The following is a 20,377-nucleotide window of genomic DNA, read 5'->3' on the forward strand; positions in this document are numbered from 1 at the left end:
CAAATAATTGGGATACACTGAAAGAAAAATATGATAATACAATGTGGTAGCATATTAGGAAAAAATTTGATAAGGTCTTGAAAAAAATATAGGATTATGAGAAAGGCTCAAGTGAAAAATACAATGCTATTAAATTATATTTACCGCTAGAAACAAGAGAGAGTAATTTTTACAAGTAGTTCTGAACTCTCCTTAGCTCAAATCTGTTGCATTAAGATTCAAATTCAAAACAATTTTTCAAAGTGTCAGTGGACCAAAAAGAATTATATATATATATATGTGTGTGTGTGTGTGTGTGTATATATATATATATATTAGTGTCTATGATGTAGTTCTGATTTTAACCCAAAATAAGACAATAAAGAAATGAGAATGATTTCCACAAGTGCATGGGAGGAATTTTCTGGAGGAACATACATGGGAGTAAATGCATATGCAAATTAATCTTAATTTTAAAATATTATATTATGTTAGATCAAGCCTTACTCTTCACAACTTGAAGTGTTTGTAGGCAATTAAAATTCCAAGGAATAAAATCATGGGTTTTATTTGTTGAGTCACTGGGTTTAATTAAAAGGAGTCAAGAGAAACCAAGTTTTCCTTAAATTTGGATTCATAATTACTGGCTTCAAACAATCACATTCCACTCTAAGATTCTGGCTGAAGAGCAAAGAAAGATACAAGGTAATTTTTTTATAGAAAGAACTACCTACAATTGCACATTTAAATAAACAACTGTATCTGGTACCTATCTTTTCTTCTAATTTGTAAAACATTTTAAGCTGTATTTAGCAATATCTGCTATAAGCAAGCAACCTTACCAAGGTTGAGAGGTTGTTCTTCATTATAAAGTCCAGGTAAGACAGCCCCCAATTAGGTTCAGATCCCCTTCTATTTACCAACAAGGCAAGTCACATATGATTGAAGCTAATACTCCAAACCTGCTTCAAAGGGTACAGAGAGCACACAGGACAAAGCAAACGTGACAAATACAAACCTCATGCCTTTTCTAGCAATTCTTGTCTTTCTCACTTTTTCTAGACCCAGATGCCCAACCTTTCGAAGGAAAACATTGCAAAGATCCCCATTTTCTGTCCTTGTCCATCGGCGCCGCCAGGTGCAGACACTTTGCGGTGAGGCCGTGTGCTTTTCTGCAGATCCACCCTGAATGCTAAATAACTGCTCTGCACACTCCTCTGCGGAGCTTGGGGAAATGGCAGCCAGAGCAATGAGTGGTTGGCATGGCAACAAGGAAAGGAAAATCTGCAACCTTTTGTATTATTAGGCCAGCCTATTTATTTGCCTTGGGGGGTGGTGGGGCCGGCTTCAGTCACTTCACATGAGAAATGGTTCTGCACTATTTTGCTCTGTGTGCATTAATATATATTATGTATAATATACCATAGTTTAAATGGGATGGTGATTCCTACCATTAAATCTAAAATGTGGGAATGGAGGGAGGGGACTATGGGGTGAGAAAATGCAGATTCAAATTTTCTAAGATTAGAAAGGGAGAGAGAGAAGTGTAGAGGTATATTCAGATTTTTGCTTGTGACTGATGATAACCTTTTTCTCCACTATGCATTTCAATCTGAAATGTATAATTTCAGCAACAAAAAACTTAGATATCTAAGTATGTTCATGACTGGTCTGCTTGAATCAGGAGGATGTGAAAGGGCGCGCTGAGCTTTAGAAGGTGCATCTCCATTGGAAAGCTCTGGAAAAAGTGACTGTGATAACCCTGAAGGGCCTTACAGATCTCAGTGCTTTGGTGGGAGCAGATCTGGAGAAATGCCCCAGAAATGCTGGAGAAACACTGCAACCCTTGGGAAATCAAGGGGTAGTTTACTGAAGGACTGACCTTTAATCTTCAAATTTACTCAAAAAGAGACCTGGTGGTGACTTGTGATAATCACAAAGGCACTTTACACTGTGACTGCTGTTTGTTTTTTTTTTTTTAACCAGTGTTCAAAGCATTGTACCTCAGAATAGTCAAAATCACTTAAAAAGTGTCATTTTAAATACTTCAAAGTTTTGGCATCTGTAAACATCTCAGAATTGCCTCCTTTCTTTCTCCATTCAAGCTGAAAACTGGGAATAAATTTGCCGTCATGCTGAAAGGCACATGGATATGACCGTTCTGCAATGGAAGAACTGTCTTTGGCTGTGACTGGTTATTGTTGCTGCTGGGCATCTAGCTGCATGGGGCAGTGGGAGGAGCACGGCCCCATAAAGCAGAAGACCTGTGTGCTGGCTTTAGCCAAGTATCCTGGATGGGTCACTAAACCCATAAATAGGAGAAATATGAGAGGTCATCTTACAAGATAACATCTAGTTATCTTGATGTTGTCTTGTGTATTGCGTATTCAGTCACTCAGTTCTTTCTGACTCCTTGCAACTCCATGGACTGTAGCCCACCAGGGTCCTCTATTCATAGAATTTCCCAGGCAAGAATACTGGAGTGGGTTGCCATTTCCTACACTAGGGGATCTTCCTGACCCAGGGATTGAACCTGTGTCTCTTGCATCTCCTGCATTGGCAGGTGTATTCCTTCACCACTGCGCCACCTGGGAAGCCCAGATGTTATCTTGATATAAACTGTAACATGCATTTGAGCGCCACCTACAAATAAGAAGCCTAAATATGAGGCTCCTAATTATCACTCAGAGTTGAAACTCTATGGGGACTGAAATGCATTCTGTTTGCTTTCCTCAATAAAGATAAGGTGGAAAAGAGAAGAAGGGTTTATTACAAGCCTTTATTCTTATTAACCATGGTGGAAAATGATTTAAAAATGACTTGTTTCAGTATTATGTTGTATTCACTTATCAATAACAATAACTTTCCTAAGTGGCCCAATTTTTCATGGATTTTCTATGGTTTCTCTTCTGTTGTTTTAGGCTCCAGTGGCATGGCTTCTAAAAAGGACACTTTAATAAGTAAATGTAAGAAGAATTCTTAAAGTATAAAGTTATGTGATACTAGGTGAGTATATAATTCTACCTACCTTTCTATGGATTAGCTTTAAATTGTAAGGAAAGAGACAAAAATCTAAGTTGTAAATTAAATATAAAGTGTTATTTCCTTCCAGTATTTTCTGTACAACCCCTCCTCGCTGCTTCCTCCCCCACCATCTTAGTGCATAAGATCAAAGGTAAGCTAACATGGCCTTGCACCTTCAAAAATTAAGAAGTTATTATGGTCCAGACATGAAGGTGAACACTGAAAGTGGTGGATGAGAGAGAATGAGGCAGACCTTTGGTTAAAGTAAGTGTCCTCTGATGAAGGAAAGAGGAGGGAGAGTTGATGATTGCAATTCATTTATTATGTGATCTTGTTTATAGAGATGAACAAACAATGTTGGGTAAAAGATTTATTTCTAAGAATGAAAGTAGAAGAAAAGGAAAGTAGAAGAAAGATCTTTGGCTTCGATCAGCCATGGTCTGGACATTGTAACAGATAGCTGAGGATGTCATGGGAAATGTTTCATGTTCACAAAATCCTGAAAAACATCCATATAGGAGAAATTGCAATATACTGATAGATTACACGAAATGATGAGATATCAAATAATCACCTCAAAATATAATGCCTGCTCAATCAATGGTCTCCATTATCAAAGGATAGCATTTTTAAAGATCATATCTAAGATTTAAGAATATTCCTTTTTTACTGGGGATGATTTTTGTTTGCAATTTGTGGAATAATTATATATAAGCCATCAATAATACAATTTATTTATTATTTTATTAAGCTAAAGTTTGGAGAGAAATTTAATTGCACATTAACTTATCACTGAAAAATCCTCTATAGGTATGCTGCTGCTGCTAAGTCGCTTCAGTCGTGTCCGGCTCTGTGCGACCCCAGAGACGGCAGCCCACCAGGCTCCCCCATCCCTGGGATTCTCCAGGCAAGAACACTGGAGTGGGTTGCCATTTCCTTCTCCAATGCATGAAAGTGAAAAGTGAAAGTGAAGTCGCTCAGTCGTGAGAAGATAACAATTTACATTTTTCCTCTCCTGCTGCTTTCCATACATGGATGATTGATGGATTCAATACTCAGTCTCTTCTTTCTGGAGGGAGGCTGGTTTAAAATTACATCATCGTTTGGATGGAAAACATCACTGTTTACAACCTTTGTCACTATGAATATACATATAAAATTTACATAATCAGTCTCCCAAAGGTAATGTAATATTCATTTGATATATGCTAAGCTGAATTCAAAATTAACTCTGGATGGTCTTGAACCCACAATTTAAAGAACCATCTGTTAGTTTCTTTTTAATTTATGTTATTTTCTCAAAGAAGCTGGCAAGGCCACACTGACCTGACAAATAGATTTTTTTCTGATGCTCTCAAATACTTAATTAAGACTACTGAAAAAAATGAAATAGTGAGTGATTTTGGTTCTCTCCTGCTTGACCAAGCACACTACAAGTGATTTTTTTCTTGGGTATATAATAAGCCTCCATAATAGTCAGTGGGAGTCAACTGGTGAGAGTTCAAGAGACAAAGTTAAGGCTTTTCAATAGCTTCCCCCATAAATTTGAAAAGAACTTTCTTCTTTTTGTATCATTCACTCAACTACTCACTCAACACACATTTGTTGAGTCCTTGAGGTATAATGTCAAGTGCTGTAGGGGACAATGATGAGAAAAATCTTGGTTTCTCACATTATCTCCTTTATTCCCACAATCATTTTTTTCTAACATGTTCTCAACTCCTCATGCCTCAATCGCTTCAAAATTTTCCCAGTTAGTGCTCCTGATACCCAAGTCACACCCTCTTCAAATTGTATTACACTTGACTGTAGAAAAATAGTTCCTGATCGAGGGTGTCCTGTTGTCTATATGAATACCACTACCACCTCTGATAATCCCAATAACAATGGTACTTAATAGACAGTATTTCTTGAATCATTTACTTTATATACTCTACCTCATCTTCCCTATAACCATGAAAAGTAAAAACAGTATTTTTATTTCATTCTTATCCACAATTTCTTACTAATGGGACATGGGTGTCTATAGGGCACTGCACAGCTTTTCAAATCCTTGAGTTAGCTTGCACACTGCCACTCTCTTTTTTCTGTTCCACATACATTTCTACAGGGTATTTGCTTTTTTATCACAGCAACTTCGAAAAGACCCCAAAATCCCAGCTTCAAAAAGACAGGACATCATGAAGAAGAATGTGGTACGACCTAATGTTGAAACCAAACTATCTTAAATTAATAGTTCATGAAGTATTTGACAGCTATTGAATATCACAGAATTTCATCTGGGTATTTAAAAACACTCTGCCACACTCTTGTGCATCTGCTGTGGAACCTCAAGATGCTTCTGTACATGATTTGGGAACTTGGTTTGGAAACGACCCCTCTTCAACTTTGCCTTTCTATACTGCTCATGTGGCACTTAATGTTCTGTGTTCTGTATTTCAATTAACTGTACACACAGGTCTCATGTGTGCTACTAGATCAACTGCTCTGGGAAGTTCAGAGCCCATTCTTTGCAGTCGTCCTGGCACAGCTTATACGTAGAAAATGTTCAGCAGTAGTTTGTTAAATGAAAAGAATCACACTGTATGTATGTATGTATGTATGTATGTAATTTCAGTTATTTGAAATGCCTTTCATACTTTCCCATTAAAATTTAAATATATTTTTTGAACTGAGTGTACAGTGGATGTGTGGCTAACCAATTGACTGTAGAAAACTGACCCTTGAATAAGTAAGGGATGATCTTGAAGCAGACAGAGCCGTTCTTACTAGCAGTTTACTTACTGTTTTTGGAGTAGCATGGAGTAGCATTTGGATAGCAAATTATTGCCTTCAAATACATTAAATTCTGAATTACAGAGAAAGAACTATAGAGCAGACTAATGTGCTGCAGTCTGTGGGATAGCAAAGTGTCGGGCGTGACTGAGAGACTGAACTGAACTGAATGGTTCTCTAAGCCATTAATGACAATATCGTCAACAAACCTGTGGTAGAAATCATACTTTAAGATTAAATTATATTCTGTTATCCTTTAAGCATCTGTATATTAGTTCTAAAAAGCTATCCAAAGAAGTATTAAATAGTTCCCGTGTATGCATGTGCTGGTTTCCTTTCTTTTTTCCTTTTTAAGGCTGGGAGACAGACTACATTTCTTCCTGCCCTAAAAAGTAAATGTGCTTCTTATCAATTAATCAGATTTAAGTCCAATATCATTCAAGAGAATCCCAGTTAGTGAAGTTTTTTTTTTTTTCAGTGATTTAAAATGCTGACAGTTATTAGCAACACACACACACCAAGCCGTTTGTCTACTAAAATTAAGGTGGTAAATGGAAACTCCATGGTGGTCCAGAGGTTAGGACTCTGAGCTTTCACTGTGAGGGCCATGGGTTTGATCCCCAGTAGGAGAACTAAGATCCTGCAAGCTGCTGGGCACAGCCAAAAATAAATAAATTAAAAATTAAAAAGGAGGTAAGATTGAGAATATAACTGATCTGGGGGAATGTCAGGCTAGTTCCTATGATTTTTCTCTCCTTTCGGTGTCTATTTCCCTTGACTAACTAGCATCTCAGTCCTAGCACTAGAGAAAGATCAGTGCTGTAAACTAATTCACTTGAAGCGTAAACAGACTTCAAAGCACAAAGCAAGCACTGGTGACAGAAGAGCCCTTAGTTACCTGCTGTTTCTCTGTCAGTTGAGGTCAGTTCTCCGTTGATTCCGTTCTCTTTGGTATTTGAGTAGGTGCCCTGGGACCCATGTTCTCCAAAGGCGCCCTCTTCATCCTCTCTGTAGGGGAATCCATTGGCGCTTCTGACAAGTCCTTCCCCTGCCCCACCTTGATCCTTGATCTCCGGTGGGTGTGGTTGGGCGGATGCCTCTGTAAGTTGAGCTGAGGTCCAGTGAGGCGCCTTTGCTTCATCTTTCCGATCATCTGCCATTCTTCAATGTCCTGGGATGTTTCCTGTGATTGGAAGAAGAAAAATGGCAGCCATGACCTTGGAGAAAGATTATCTGAAGTACTAAAATAGGGAAAATTGACAGCAAACTCACCAGCAACTGATGGTCAACAAAACACATTCAATAACCCACTTTTAATATCAAGAGGTAGCTACTGTTAACACCTTAGTTTTTAACAGACCTTTTCCGGAATATCTATTTTTTTTTTTTTTTCATATAAGATCACCATTAGTTTCATATACTCTATTTTTTAAAACTAGTGTTTGGCATTTAAGGACATATCTGAGCTAACTTTCATTGACATATGACACTGACTCAACAAGGAAAATAGGGAAAATCTGTAATATGAGAAAACTGGATAGAAAACAGTAGGGAAAAGAATGGCTCAGGGGACATGCTGGATTATGGAAGATTATCCCAAATACTCTTTAAAACCACAACTCTCTGTGAAATCTAGAAAAGACAATGGTCAGTATATTAGTCTTTTCAATTTAAAAGATGTTTAATTCAAACCAGAGGAAGATATATCTTTCTGGATACTGAATATTAAGAGAAAGAGAGTTTTGACTTAATTTTTCAGCAAACTTTTCTAAGCTCTATCTATAGATTAAAAAGGGAATGGCATTTTCTCTTGGTATAAATCTTACATAGAGAATAAATATAATATTAGGCCTATGTCACAACTTACAGTATTATGTCACAATTAAGTCAATTCAGTTAAGTCATTAATATTCATTAGGTGGCCATAAATTATAGTAAAGTTTGAATAAGTCATGGAGTAGGTATTCTGCATGTGTTAATAAGGAAACAGTAGGTACAGCACAGCCTTCACTTATATACTGAAGCCACTAAATTTACAGATCTAGTTGACAAGAAGTGATACATCACTGTTTTGAAATGCTGTTGCCAGCAATGTGGCTTCACTGATGGTCTATTGTCCCCACCCTGATGATGACATAGACAATCAGAATCTCTGATGGAAGCTAAGAACATTTTCCTTTTTTTTTTTTTTCCCCAAAATAGTAACTCAACCCAAACCCTCCAAATAAACAAACAAAAAGTCTATGAAAACAAATCCAATTCTAGCTACCACGTTCTGTTTAGAGACATCACAAATAAATAAAGCTGTCACGAAAGTAAGCTTTCTATCAGATTTCTAGCAAGAATCTTGTTATTATTATTTTACTGAATTTCAATGCTACTCTAAGGTCCCTATTCTCATTTTCTGTTCATACCAAGAACTACACGAGTTAACTCATTTGAACTAATTTGACAACGCCAAAGCCCCTCCCCACACCCCCACAATTGCTTCCCATAAGGGTTATACTTATCTTCCCTATGAGTATTTAAACAGGATTTAAGCAATTTAGCTTTTAAAACATTGATTGAAGGGCTTCTGAATAAATCAAAGTGCATCCCCACATCACTGACAATGTATAAAGAACTGCGTGCATGCAAGAGTATCTTTATCTGTAAAATGAGAACAATGATGCCTAGTTTATTGCTTTGTTGCAAATTTAAACAAAGTAAGGACTCAGCACAGCCCCCAACAAGCTCAATAAATAGTAGTTTCTACCTTTGCCATTGTTATTATAATAATACCAACAGTCATCATACCACCACTCATTACATATGAAATACTTTCAGTAGTTTTTCTGGAATTGTTGGCATATGAAGAGGAGCCTGAAAACCTGGTAAGTCCAATAATAAGAGTGACTTACAAATTTCTGCCCATGTATCACAGAGAAATGGTTGAACGTTCCAAGACAGGCATAGCCAATGTTTGGGACAGGAGAGCCTAATGGGAGGAGTGTGTCCTAAGAACTAACCACTCCATGTGTACATCTGAAAACAGAATCCTTTATAAAGATGGTTCTGCAATGTTCTAGATCCCACTCCGCCACTGTATTCTAGTCAAATAAGAAAGGACCTAAATTGGGAGTCTGAGGACTGTGTTTCTTCTGAATTGTTCCGGCATCTCCGTATGTCTAATGGGCTGAAAAAATGATCTATATTCAAACTGTGACCTTGATCACAATATTTTATTGCTAGTGAGACTGTTGGCTTAGCATCCTTACCTTTACGTGCCTTGATTTCTCTACTTTTTCTGTACCAGAACAGCTTAAATAAGATCCCCACATTCTTAAATGGGCCAAACTATTGTTTTTGTGCAGAGTGAACACTTATAAATAGAAAAACTTTCCCACAAAGAAGTACATGACTTGTTAATATTGCTTTAAAAAGATTAACAGGTTTTCTATTTTTAGGGCAATTTCATATTTATAGAAACATTTGAACAGATAATATAGAGTTCCTATGTATCTTCTGCACTCAAATTCTCCTGTCATTAACATATTAGTGTGATTCATTTGCTATAATTAATGAAACAGTACTGATGCATTATTATTAACTAAAGTTCATAGTTTAGATTCCCTTAGTTTTTACCTAATCTTTTCTTTGGTTCTAGAATCTCATCTAAGATTCTACATTACATTTAGTTCCATGTCTCTTCAGGTTCCTTCAGGCTGTGAGAGGTTCTCAGACTTTCTTTGTTGTGGATGACCTTAAAAAATACTGGCCAGGTATATTATAGATGTCTCTCTGTTGAAATCTGTCTGACATTTTTTCATGATTAGTCTTCGATTACATTTTTGGGAGAAAGACCACTAGCAGTAAAGTGTTCAAATAAGCTTGGGCAATGCTGAGTTACATGGGCATGTATAATACAAGTTTCCTGACAGCTTTTGCTCTTTTACTGCACACGGCAATCTCAGGGGAGGGCACTGGTGTGCGAAGCATCCCAAGTAATTGGCTACAGAACCTTCATTTGATGCTACGTTTATTAACATCTCTAAAAGGATTTGGAAAATACTTAGATTTGCATTTCAGTCCATGTTTACCTCTGGGAGTTCTTGCCACAGACATTCAAAGGACATAAAATAATATGAGCACCCACAACTTCCAGCAAAATGTCACAAGTTTTCCCCCAGAGAGAGGTGGAAAAGATTTCTCAGTGGCTAAAAATCTTCATCTTGAACCTAAAAATCCAACACTGAAATGAGCAGTGTGTTACTTGATAATCATCTACTTAAAACATTATGATAATTTGTTTTCAAGAGAACAGGTATGCAAAAGTGAATTCCTTAGTCTTTAATACTTTCAAGTTTTTAATTCTTTCTTTATAGTTAGTCGATAAAAACTAACGTTGGAAGAAAGGCAAGGCTGGCTACACTGACTTCAATTGCTATTAGATGTACAAATAAAGTGAATTTATTATCTAAAATGCATCATCTGGATTCCTGATGAGACTATTCAGATAATACTCCTTCAAACATAGGTAATTAGTCATATTTCACTTTCTAATTTGTTGGGCTTTTGAAACATACAGAGCCTAACTATCTATTAAGTGACAAGCATTTGAGGAGATTTCAAGCTAGAACTGGCATTGCTCTGGCAAAACTTTTTTGACAGAAAATATGATTTGGAAAGATATGTTTCAGTTTTAATGAAAAGCATCTGGAATCAGAGGAGACATTATTTAGACCTACTCCCTTAAAATAACAACATGATATTATTAAAATACCACCCATTCATGATAAATTTCACTTAAACACCCAATCAGTGTTTTGGGATCACAGATAATCTCTACTCTTCAGAATGGTGTTAGAACATAGTTAAAAGTCATCACAACTTCCTTTAATTTCTTCTTCCTGATGTATAGTATTACTTTTACCTGAATCTCTGAAAACAATGCTTGTGGAATTAAAGGTGATAAGAAAACTGAGAGAAAGGCAAATCCTCTCCAAGTCTATAAAAGAAATTTGTGAGGTAGCAGGGATTGTAACATCCCATTCCTACTGTGTAAAGGGAAAAACTCTCCTCTCTCCATATTGCAAAAGATCACATAACCTCCTGCTCCTAAGCACTGAACAGCTAGACATCTGCTGCACAATCTTCTGGATGGATAAAGCAAGCTGAGAAGCTACCGGAACTCTCCACCTTCTCCTCTTCCCAAAAGCCTAGCTTGATAACATGAGCAAGGAAATTCCCAAGTTTTTAAAAACAGTACTAAGTCCAAGGCATTGAGTTATAATTCATAATATGTTGCAATGAGATCTTAGCTGTTAGGGCTAAGCACAAATGACAACATGAATGAGGATATAGATATCTGTAACACGGATTTTTAGAAAGAAATCTAAGAAGTTCCAATACAACATGAATGAGGATATAGATATCTGTAATACGGATTTTTAAAAAGAAATCCAAGAAGTTCGAATATCTATTTTGTATGAGAATGAAATATTTCACTTGACTCTATCATATCATGGCTATTATGTGACATAATGCAGGGCCCCAGTATTCTTCCCAATTAAGATATACCATTGGAAAAAATGTCAAGAGAAGATCTTGTGCCACCAGAAATATTGTTATAGACTTGAGTGGTGAGCTTCAATCTCTGCTACCTCTTATTATTAAACAATTTCCTCTTGATATTTGAAAGTTCTCTAAGGACAGATATTTCTTATTTCATCAAAATGCCAGCTGTTAAAATTCCAGTTCTTCCAGTTTTCTAAGCCTTATAAGGCTTAGACCTGGATTTCTCAATCTAATGCTCCTTGGTAAGAACATGCATGATTTTCTCACACCAGCTGTTGAATCCACTGATCATGGCTATACTCTCTGATTCATTTCACTGATGGATAAATATGAAAAAAGAATCTTTGAAAGTTTTAGTCACTCAGCCACGTCCAACTCTTTGTGACACCATGGACTATAGTCACCAGGCTCCTCTGTCTATGGGATTTTTCCAGGCAAGAACACTGGAGGGGGTACCATTTCCTTCTCCAGAGGATCTTCCCAACCCAGGGATCGAACCCGGGTCTCCTGCATTGCAGGCAGATTCTTTAGTGTCTAAGCCATGTGTAGGCTGCAAACATTTGTTGAATGTTAAATTATTTAACACCTCCAGATTGGTTCTGTCAGCTATGGGTATTTGGCCAACAGTAGCTCAACTAGTTGCAGGTGACGTGAGTTCAATTCCTGGGTCAGGAAGATCCCCTGGAGAAGGAAATGGAAACCCACTCCAGTATTCTTGCCTTGAGAATCCCAAGGACAGAGACATCTGGCTGGCTACAGTTCATGGTGTCACAGCCAGCCAGATGTACACACACACAAACCCAATCAACGAGAGAAGATTCATTCTGAAACCTAATTTTCAGGCATGAGAGAACAGAGATTTAAGTTCTAACTCCATTGAGAGCATACGAAAAATAACATCAAGCAGAACAAACTTCTAGACCCAAATAAGACTTTGCATACATAATAGTGACTGTGCAACACACAGGTTTAGAAATACCTTTAAGAGAAAAAAGCTTTAAAATCATGAAGCTAAAATGGCCTTCGGTGATGATCATCCATTCCATTGTAACTTGAAGTGTTTCCAGCCAAAATCAGCCTACAGTGCAGGAGACACAGGAGATGTGGGTTTGATCCCTGGGTCACTAAGATCCCCTGGAGAAGGAAATGGCAACCCACTCCAGTATTCTTGCCTGGAGAATTCCATGGACACAGGAGCCTGGCAGGCTACAGTCCATAGGGTCGCAAAGAGTCGAATATGACTGAGAACATGGCACATCTGCATCCCAGAAAGTGAGAATTTCTGGTTTTAGGGCTTGGAAATTGGTATTTTAACAGATTTAACAAGTTACTCTGACATACTGAAGTTTGAAGATTGGTACTTTCAGGCAAACCTGCCGCATAGGACCTCAGAAAAGAGTGGGGAGTGACAGAAATACATACAAGAAATACTCTTATAGAATAACTGGAGTAAAGCATTAAAACAATTATCTTGATAGCTCAAGGTGCTCAATCTCACAAACAGAAGCTGAGTCTTTCACTGCCTTAACCCAAGATATTTATGAACGATGGGATGGAGTTCAGTGAGTGCTTTCAGTGAGCTTCTTGGGAACATGCCAGTTCTCTGTTGTGTCTAATCCTACTTGAAGGAAGCAGAAATATTTCAGAAGAATGTTTAAAGTTACCCATTGTCTGTGATTAAAAAAAAAAAACCTACTGCATACTGTGAAAACAGAGACTAGTCCTTGGCCAGTTTATCAACATCTTCAAGATGCCTTTAGAATATTTATTTTAGGTACTTCTTGGCATTCATTAATGGTTTAGGACAAAAGTACACTTGCCTGAAGTATCTTAAATCTAGTTATAATCTTCTTTATCTGTTAGATCAATTTGGAGATGGATGTGCGGTAGCAGGCATGGTGTGTACATGTGATGGTTTGAACTAGCAAAGCCCTCAAAGAAGTAACTAAATGATTTAATATCTAGATAGTTGACATGCGTGCTGAAAATGTCATTTAGTAAAGTATAACTTTTCCTCTTGGGATTCCCATAAAACCACAAATCTCACTGTTTTTCTTTGGATTACAACATTAGAAAGATCACAAAGCACAGAAATAGTCCCTGATTATAGTTATTACCAGGCACCATTAAATACTCTAAAAAATTGGCAAAGGGAGAAACAAAGAAAGCTTGGAAAATCTAAAGGAAAAATATATTGTGTGCCAGACAGACATGTCTCCATTTTCATAATGCACTTGGCATGAACAGTTCTAGGATGTTTTCTGTGATACATTCTGCCCTGTCATCATGCAATGTGCCAGTTCAATAAAAACACTGAATTATAGTTTTGTACTGATAGATATCCAAGGATGAACAAAGAATAAAACAACCAGTTATATAATAAAATTAAGCTTATGAATATTGTTTCCCCTTTCCATGCAGGCACAATTACGCCTTACACTATTAACTATCCATGTCAGTACTACACAACAGAAACTTCTGTTTTGGCCCCTAAAAATAGAAATTTATGTAGAATCCATATCTCTACTTCCAAGTGTTGAGGAGTTCTAAGCTTAAACAGTTGTTGACTAACTGACTATAACTCTATATATTTTCTCTTCATCTCTGTACAAAAATTAAAAAAAAAATTAAGAAAAAAAATTAAGATGACATGAATATCTGAAAATCCAAATAATTGTTTCATGTCTTCTCTGCTCTTTTCAGATTGATTGTAAAATACCAATAAGGATGATTCATCCTTTTATTTTTTTCAGGATGATTCATTCTTCATCACACACCATGACTAATAAACAATTCACATCAAGAGAGCTGGTGAAGGCATAATTATTTCTGATGATAATGAACGCAGAGTACACAACAAGCCAGTGCTAGGGCACTGGTAGAATCAGATAAGGTAAAACAGGTAAAGCAGAGTTCCAGGCAAGTTGAAAGTACCCAACAAATGTTACCTGTTATTTGTTGTTATTATTTTGTGGCTCTTATTTAAAAACTTTTAGCAATAGGATTCAATGTACAGTTTGCTACATATTGAAAAACTGAGGCCAGAGAGAGAGTAAATTATTTGACCAAGTTAGATTCTTCCAGGGAGATCTGGAATGAGAAGCCAAACCTACTACATCCATTCCACTGCTAGATCTTTCACCAAGCAGTCAAACTGGTGGAATGAGGTACAGGAAAAGGAGGCAATCCAGATAAGGACTCTAACTTCATATACCCATTCCACTGAAAACAATCTATTACATTAAACTGGGTAAGGAGCTTTATGAAACTATGGTATACAATCTATATTTCACTGTTGTATATATTTCTGAACTTCAGTTCAATTCAGTTCAGTCGCTCAGTCGTGTCCGACTCTTTGCGACCCCATGAATCGCAGCATGCCAGGCCTCTCTGTCCATCACCAACTCCCGGAGTTCACTCAAACTTACGTCCATCAAGTCAGTGATGCCATCCAGCCATCTCATCCTCTGTCATCCCCTTCTCCTCCTGCTCCCAATCCCTCCCAGCATCAGAGTCTTTTCCAATGAGTCAACTCTTCGCATGAGGTGGCCAAAGTACTGGAGTTTCAGCTTTAGCATCATTTCTTCCAAAGAAATCCCAAGGCTGATCTCCTTCAGAATGGACTGATTGGATCTCCTTGCAGTCCAAGACTCTCAAGAGTCTTCTCCAACACCACAGTTCAAAAGCATCAATTCTTCGGAGCTCAGCTTTCTTCACAGTCCAACTCTCACATCCATACATGACCACTGGAAAAACCATAGCCTTGACTAGACGAACCTTTGTTGGCAAAGTAATGTCTCTGCTTTTGAATATGCTATCTAGGTTGGTCATAACTTTCCTTCCAAGGAGTAAGCGTCTTTTAATTTCATGGCCGCAGTCACCACCTGCAGTGATTTTGGAGCCCCGAAAAATAAAGTCTGACACTGTTTCCACTGTTGCCCCATCTATTTCCCATGAAGTGATGGGACCAGATGCCAAAGAACCAATAAATATACATATCAGAAATGAATAGTATTTAAATTAAATTTTAAATTAAATAGTATTTAAATTAAAGCTCTGAAGCTTCAGCTTCTACTGATGATATCTCACTAAGGACCTACATACTAGAGATACAGTGAGATAAGTAATAGATTTCTAATCAGAAAATCAGGATTGAATGCTGGCTTTCTCATTTACTAGGTGTTCAAACTTAGACATGAACAAAATCTGAGCATTACTTTCATAAGCATCAGGTCACTGAACAGATAAATTTTGACCCCTACATCAGTAATTTTCCTTTACCATATAAAGAGAAATTCAGTCACAATAAGTTTAATAAAATCTTCCTTAGACATAAATTTAAGTACTAGGATAAAAGTTTAAGAGGCAAATTGTCACTTGGAATTTGACAAATAACAATTTTGTTTCAAACTTTTTCTGCTTGAAATCTGATTCCAGACCTGTAAGACTTTGTCCAGTGTCACATAATAACACACGTAAATCTCCTTTGGGTGCAAATCTAAGGACTGTTCTGTAGAATTCCAGATTGTCATAAGTATTTACTGGCACCATTACTAAATGAAGATCCTTTAGTTCTAGACACCTGAGGACCACCTTACAGGGAAGGCACTGGTTGCGCATTAAAGGGGCTACAAGTACAGCAATTAGTACTCGAGGACAGTATGCTTCAGAGATTTCTTTAAAGGAGGTGGGAGCAGGGCCATGACCCAGGTAAACCTGGAGGCTGTGCTATATATCACAAAATAAGATGCTAGAATAACCCCCCTAAAACCCCAAAAGTTGTAAAAGAAAATGGAAGTCATGAAAAAAAATGGTGGAGACTTGGAAGTTAAGGATTTATTTAAAAAGTAAATACTTGATGGTGTTCCATAAATGGGATCTCCTTTTAGCTATTTAAGATAGAAGGAAGGATGAAGTCCTGCGAAATTATAAGCAAGATGCCACTGTGCTCTTTTCTGCCTCTTTGTCTGATCTGCTCAGTCTCTTTATCTTTTGATGAACAACTCCTCCTCTGCAAACACAAGCTATGTGACTGAAGCTCTGCCTCTGAACATGTTCTGATTACAGTCTTGTCCTAAATACACTAAGCGTATATGGCTTCTAGGATACTCAGTCACAGCATTTGTTTTCTGCACATCTTCGAACATAATGCACTCTTTGTCAATGGATGTGCTGAAGCACAAGCTGAATGCCTATCCTGTCATGAACATGATAGACTCAAGGGGATGTTGGCCTATATGACTTCTAAAATGTTTTCCGACTGAGATTACAGATCTTAATTCATTAGCCAGTTAATTTTTTGAGAAATTAACATTAAACAAACATTAAAAGAAAGGCTCTTTGTGTCATAGGGAATGCACTAGGGATACAAGAAAAAACATAAAGCCCGTATGCAGAAGGAGCTCACAGGCAAACCAACAAGAAAAAGTCATGCTGTGATGCAGATAAAGACAAGAATCTGTGGAGGCACATGGACAGTTCTTACCACACTGGGAAGTTAATCAAAACTTCCCGGGGGAGGGAACATTGAGTTGAGTTTAAAGGACAAGTTAGCCAAAGAAAGGAGGGACGTTTTCTAGGAAGATAGAGCCTGGATGATCACAATTGCAAACTACGTTATTTTTGACTTGGGCTAGGCAACACCTTCCCGGAGAAGGCAATGGCACCCCACTCCAGCACTCTTGCCTGGAAAATCCCATGGATGGAGGAGCCTGGTGGGTTGCAGTCCACGGGGTCGCTAAGAGTCGGACACGACTGAGCGACTTCACTTTCACTTTCCTGCACTGGAGAAGGAAATGGCAACCCGCTCCAGTGTTCTTGCCTGGAGAATCCCAGGGACGGGGGAGCCTGGTGGGCTGCCGTCTATGGGGTCTCACAGAGTTGGACACGACTGAGGCGACTTAGCAGCAGCAGCAGGCAACACCTTCCAGGAAGACACCCATAATGAGCATTCTTCTGGCCTCTCAAAGTCCAGTTTTCACCCTGTGTTAGATGTTCCTCCCCATACTGTCTTCATCAAGGAGCTGTGAGCTCTTGGAGGGAGAGCATTTCATATTCCCACTACCAACACCTAATATAGTGTGTGGCACAGAGTAGGTTTGATAACAAGTGTTTACTACATGAATGAATGAGGAACACATGTAAAGCAGAAGATTGTTCACTGTGGTCCAGAGGTTAAGTGGGACATGGGGAAAGGAGGCTGACAGGCAGGCGAGGGTAGAAAAATTAAGAAGCATAGTAAGCCATGCTTAGACTCCTCCTGAAAGCCAGAGGGCTCCAACAAAAGATGTGACATGTGACATAATCAAGTTTATTTTTTAGAACGATTGATCCAGTAATGGTATTAAAAGTGAATTGGAAGGATGCATGATTAAATGTGGAAGCAACTCTTAGAGAAAGTCACTTTAAAAAAGGAGCATCTAGATCTGGACTGTGGTGATGAGATTAGTATTGAAATGAGAGGGTAGATTCCATGTTCAAAAATGTAATCATTTAAAACAAAACCTAACTGTCTTCTTTTTACCAGACTGCTTATAAAGTTTCTCTATTTTATCTATCTTATCTATCTAGCTACCTATCTATTATCTACCTATTTACAAACCTTACCAGCCATCTGTTTGTTGTGAGAAGCATCATGCTTTATACTATTCTGACAGGCAATTTATTTTTTCTTGAGTCTGGTTTGTAACTGAAGTTCAGATTTGTTAAGTTCAGTTATATACCATGCTCTGAAGAGTGCTCTTTCATTAGACCATACAGTGTTAGGAAATATTTTGCTTGATTTTTGATGAACATTGAAAAAAAAGGATGGAATTCTTTTTTTTTTTTTCCTTTGCTTTGTTTTTGTTCAGTGTGAACCTCATGAGGTTCTTTTGACGCCACTTTTAAAGTTTTCTTTATTCACTTTTTTTGTCATTTGAAACGTGACAGTGGATTACAAAGACATATGGGCCTAGTTAGATCTGGATTCATCTGATGAGACATGGAAGCAAAGAAATGGAGAATACTGAGAAAAGAGAGCCTGAATAGACTGAAGAACTGCACTTTTCCTTAAGAGGCACTATTAATAAATTCCTTTAACAAAGCATGTATTGAGCTCCCGTTTAATTTTCAGATTGCTATCAATTATCAGTTTACTTATTACGCTTTCTAGAATCTAATTCAGTAACATTTGTTAAACATTAGGTTCACACCAAGAATTCTGTTAGACACTAAGAATATAATGATGATTAAATTATGGATTCTGGCTGCAAACAGCTTACACTATACCGAAGAGGTCAGATGTATTAGAAATATATATGTTATAAGGTAACACAGTTAATGCAATGATAGAGGCCACTATTGGTGCTACATGAATATAGATCTGAGTCATATATATTTGAAAAGAAAAATGGATAGATGCAAAATATTTGTATAACTTTCATTTTTAAATATACTAAACTACAGCATCCAGGGAGAGTCCAAAATCTAGTTAATTATAATAAATGCTAGTTTTCTTCCAGGGAAAGGTAAAATATGAGTCACATAAAAGTAAAGTATGAGTCATACAAAGCAGAACAACTTTTTCCCATTTTCTTTCTTTTTGGATTTGGAGCAGGCTGTGTGCCATGTTGTACTGTGTATCTGTAATTGTGACTCAGGAGAATTCTGAGTTAAGTTGCAAGTATCCTTGTTCACTCCATCAGTTGAGTTGGACCAAAAAAAAAAAAAAGCTCAAGAAACCCTTATCATTTGGAATTCCTTCACAACTCATGTCTGATCCAACTGGGTCAGTCAGTCCTCATACACTGCTTTGATTTCTCTCTCTGAGCTGACATATCTTTGTGTACCCTGGAGTGAATTCTAGAAATCAGTTTAACTTTTATGGCTTGTCACTTGTATTCTGCTAACCTTCTGGAATATGAAGTGGCATAAATTTGCTAAATCCTCCAGGCCTGAAATATATGTAATAAGTCTGTGTTTACGAGATGATTAAAAACTGAGCTGAAAAAAATTCAAGTAAAGAAACAGTCACAATAATTTGTCTACAAAGACAAATATTCCAGTCTTACATATAGAAGTCTTAATGCATGTATAGGCACTGATGTGGCAAAATTGTATGCTGCACTAATAGGCAAAAATATCTTGATATAAAAATAGACCCATCATAGGCAATTAAGGCAGATGGGACCTGGTCAAGAGCAAATAGACCATGATTTGTAATGTAAAAAATGTTAAATTAAATTTTAGTGAAATACATTTCTATGACAGTCACACAAATTTTGAGGAAGCATATTAATTTTTAAAATATATTCTTTGAGCAGTGCTTACTTTTTATTAAACCCAATATAGTTTTGATACTATATATAACCACTGCATTGAAAAGGATAGGAATTTTATGCTTTTTTAATGGCATTAGAAAAGGGGAGAGAAGATGACAGATAAGGCCGATGATAAATCTCTGGGAAGGTTAGAAGCGTTGCTGGTAATAATGCTTTCAAAAAGGAAAGAAAGAAAGGGCCAGTGTGGACTGGACCTCATCTTTCTGGGATTCCAAATGAATTGAGGCAAAAGGAACACAGCAGTAGTGTCTGAGCTTTATTTAGGTTGGCGCTCTTTGATTTTTATATTTCTAATCTATATATCCAAGAATTCACCTTAGTATACTTACAGAAGCAACAGACAAATCTGGAAAATCTTCCTGTCTCTGGCACCACAATCTCTAAAACATTTTTGAAATTCTCTTCAATTCCATGTTGAAGAACTTGGGTATCAAAAGTAAATCTATAGATTAAGAAATGGCTTCTCAGCAAGAAGCAAGCATATGGATTCCCTACATTATCTTCTTTTTAAAGGTTGTACATGTGTGCTAAGTTGCTTAAGTCGTATCTGACTCTTTGAATTGCTATGGACTATAGCCTGCTAGGCTTCTCTGTCCAAGGGATTCTCTAGGTGAGAATACTGGAGTGGATTGCTATGCCCTCATCCGGGGGATCTTCCCAACCCAGAGATCAAACCTACATCTCTTTATGTCATCTGCATTGGCAGGTAGATAATCTTTACC

General features: G+C 37.4%; 1 protein-coding gene across 50 annotated transcripts in view; it reads right to left on the minus strand.

Annotated features, from left to right (window-relative positions):
- The window catches only part of MAP2 (microtubule associated protein 2), a 298,362-nt gene that overhangs the window by 69,150 nt on the left and 208,835 nt on the right, over window positions 1-20,377 (minus strand). For 49 of the 50 annotated variants that reach the window (XM_086342582.1, XM_086342896.1, XM_086342878.1 and 46 more), the window contains one exon: window positions 6,677-6,961. In XM_086342582.1, coding sequence (XP_086198708.1) covers window positions 6,677-6,938 — 262 coding nt within the window. In that variant the 5' untranslated portion in view covers window positions 6,939-6,961. Of the gene's footprint in view, window positions 1-997; window positions 1,107-6,676; window positions 6,962-20,377 lie in introns of those variants that run through there. The other variant, XM_086342785.1, reaches the window with a different exon arrangement.

Source organism: Bos grunniens, chromosome 2 (genome assembly GCF_055505025.1).
Source record: "Bos grunniens cultivar Pamir isolate PY7600 chromosome 2, Bosgru_T2T1.0, whole genome shotgun sequence".
In the NCBI taxonomy this organism is placed as follows: Eukaryota; Metazoa; Chordata; class Mammalia; order Artiodactyla; family Bovidae; genus Bos; species Bos grunniens.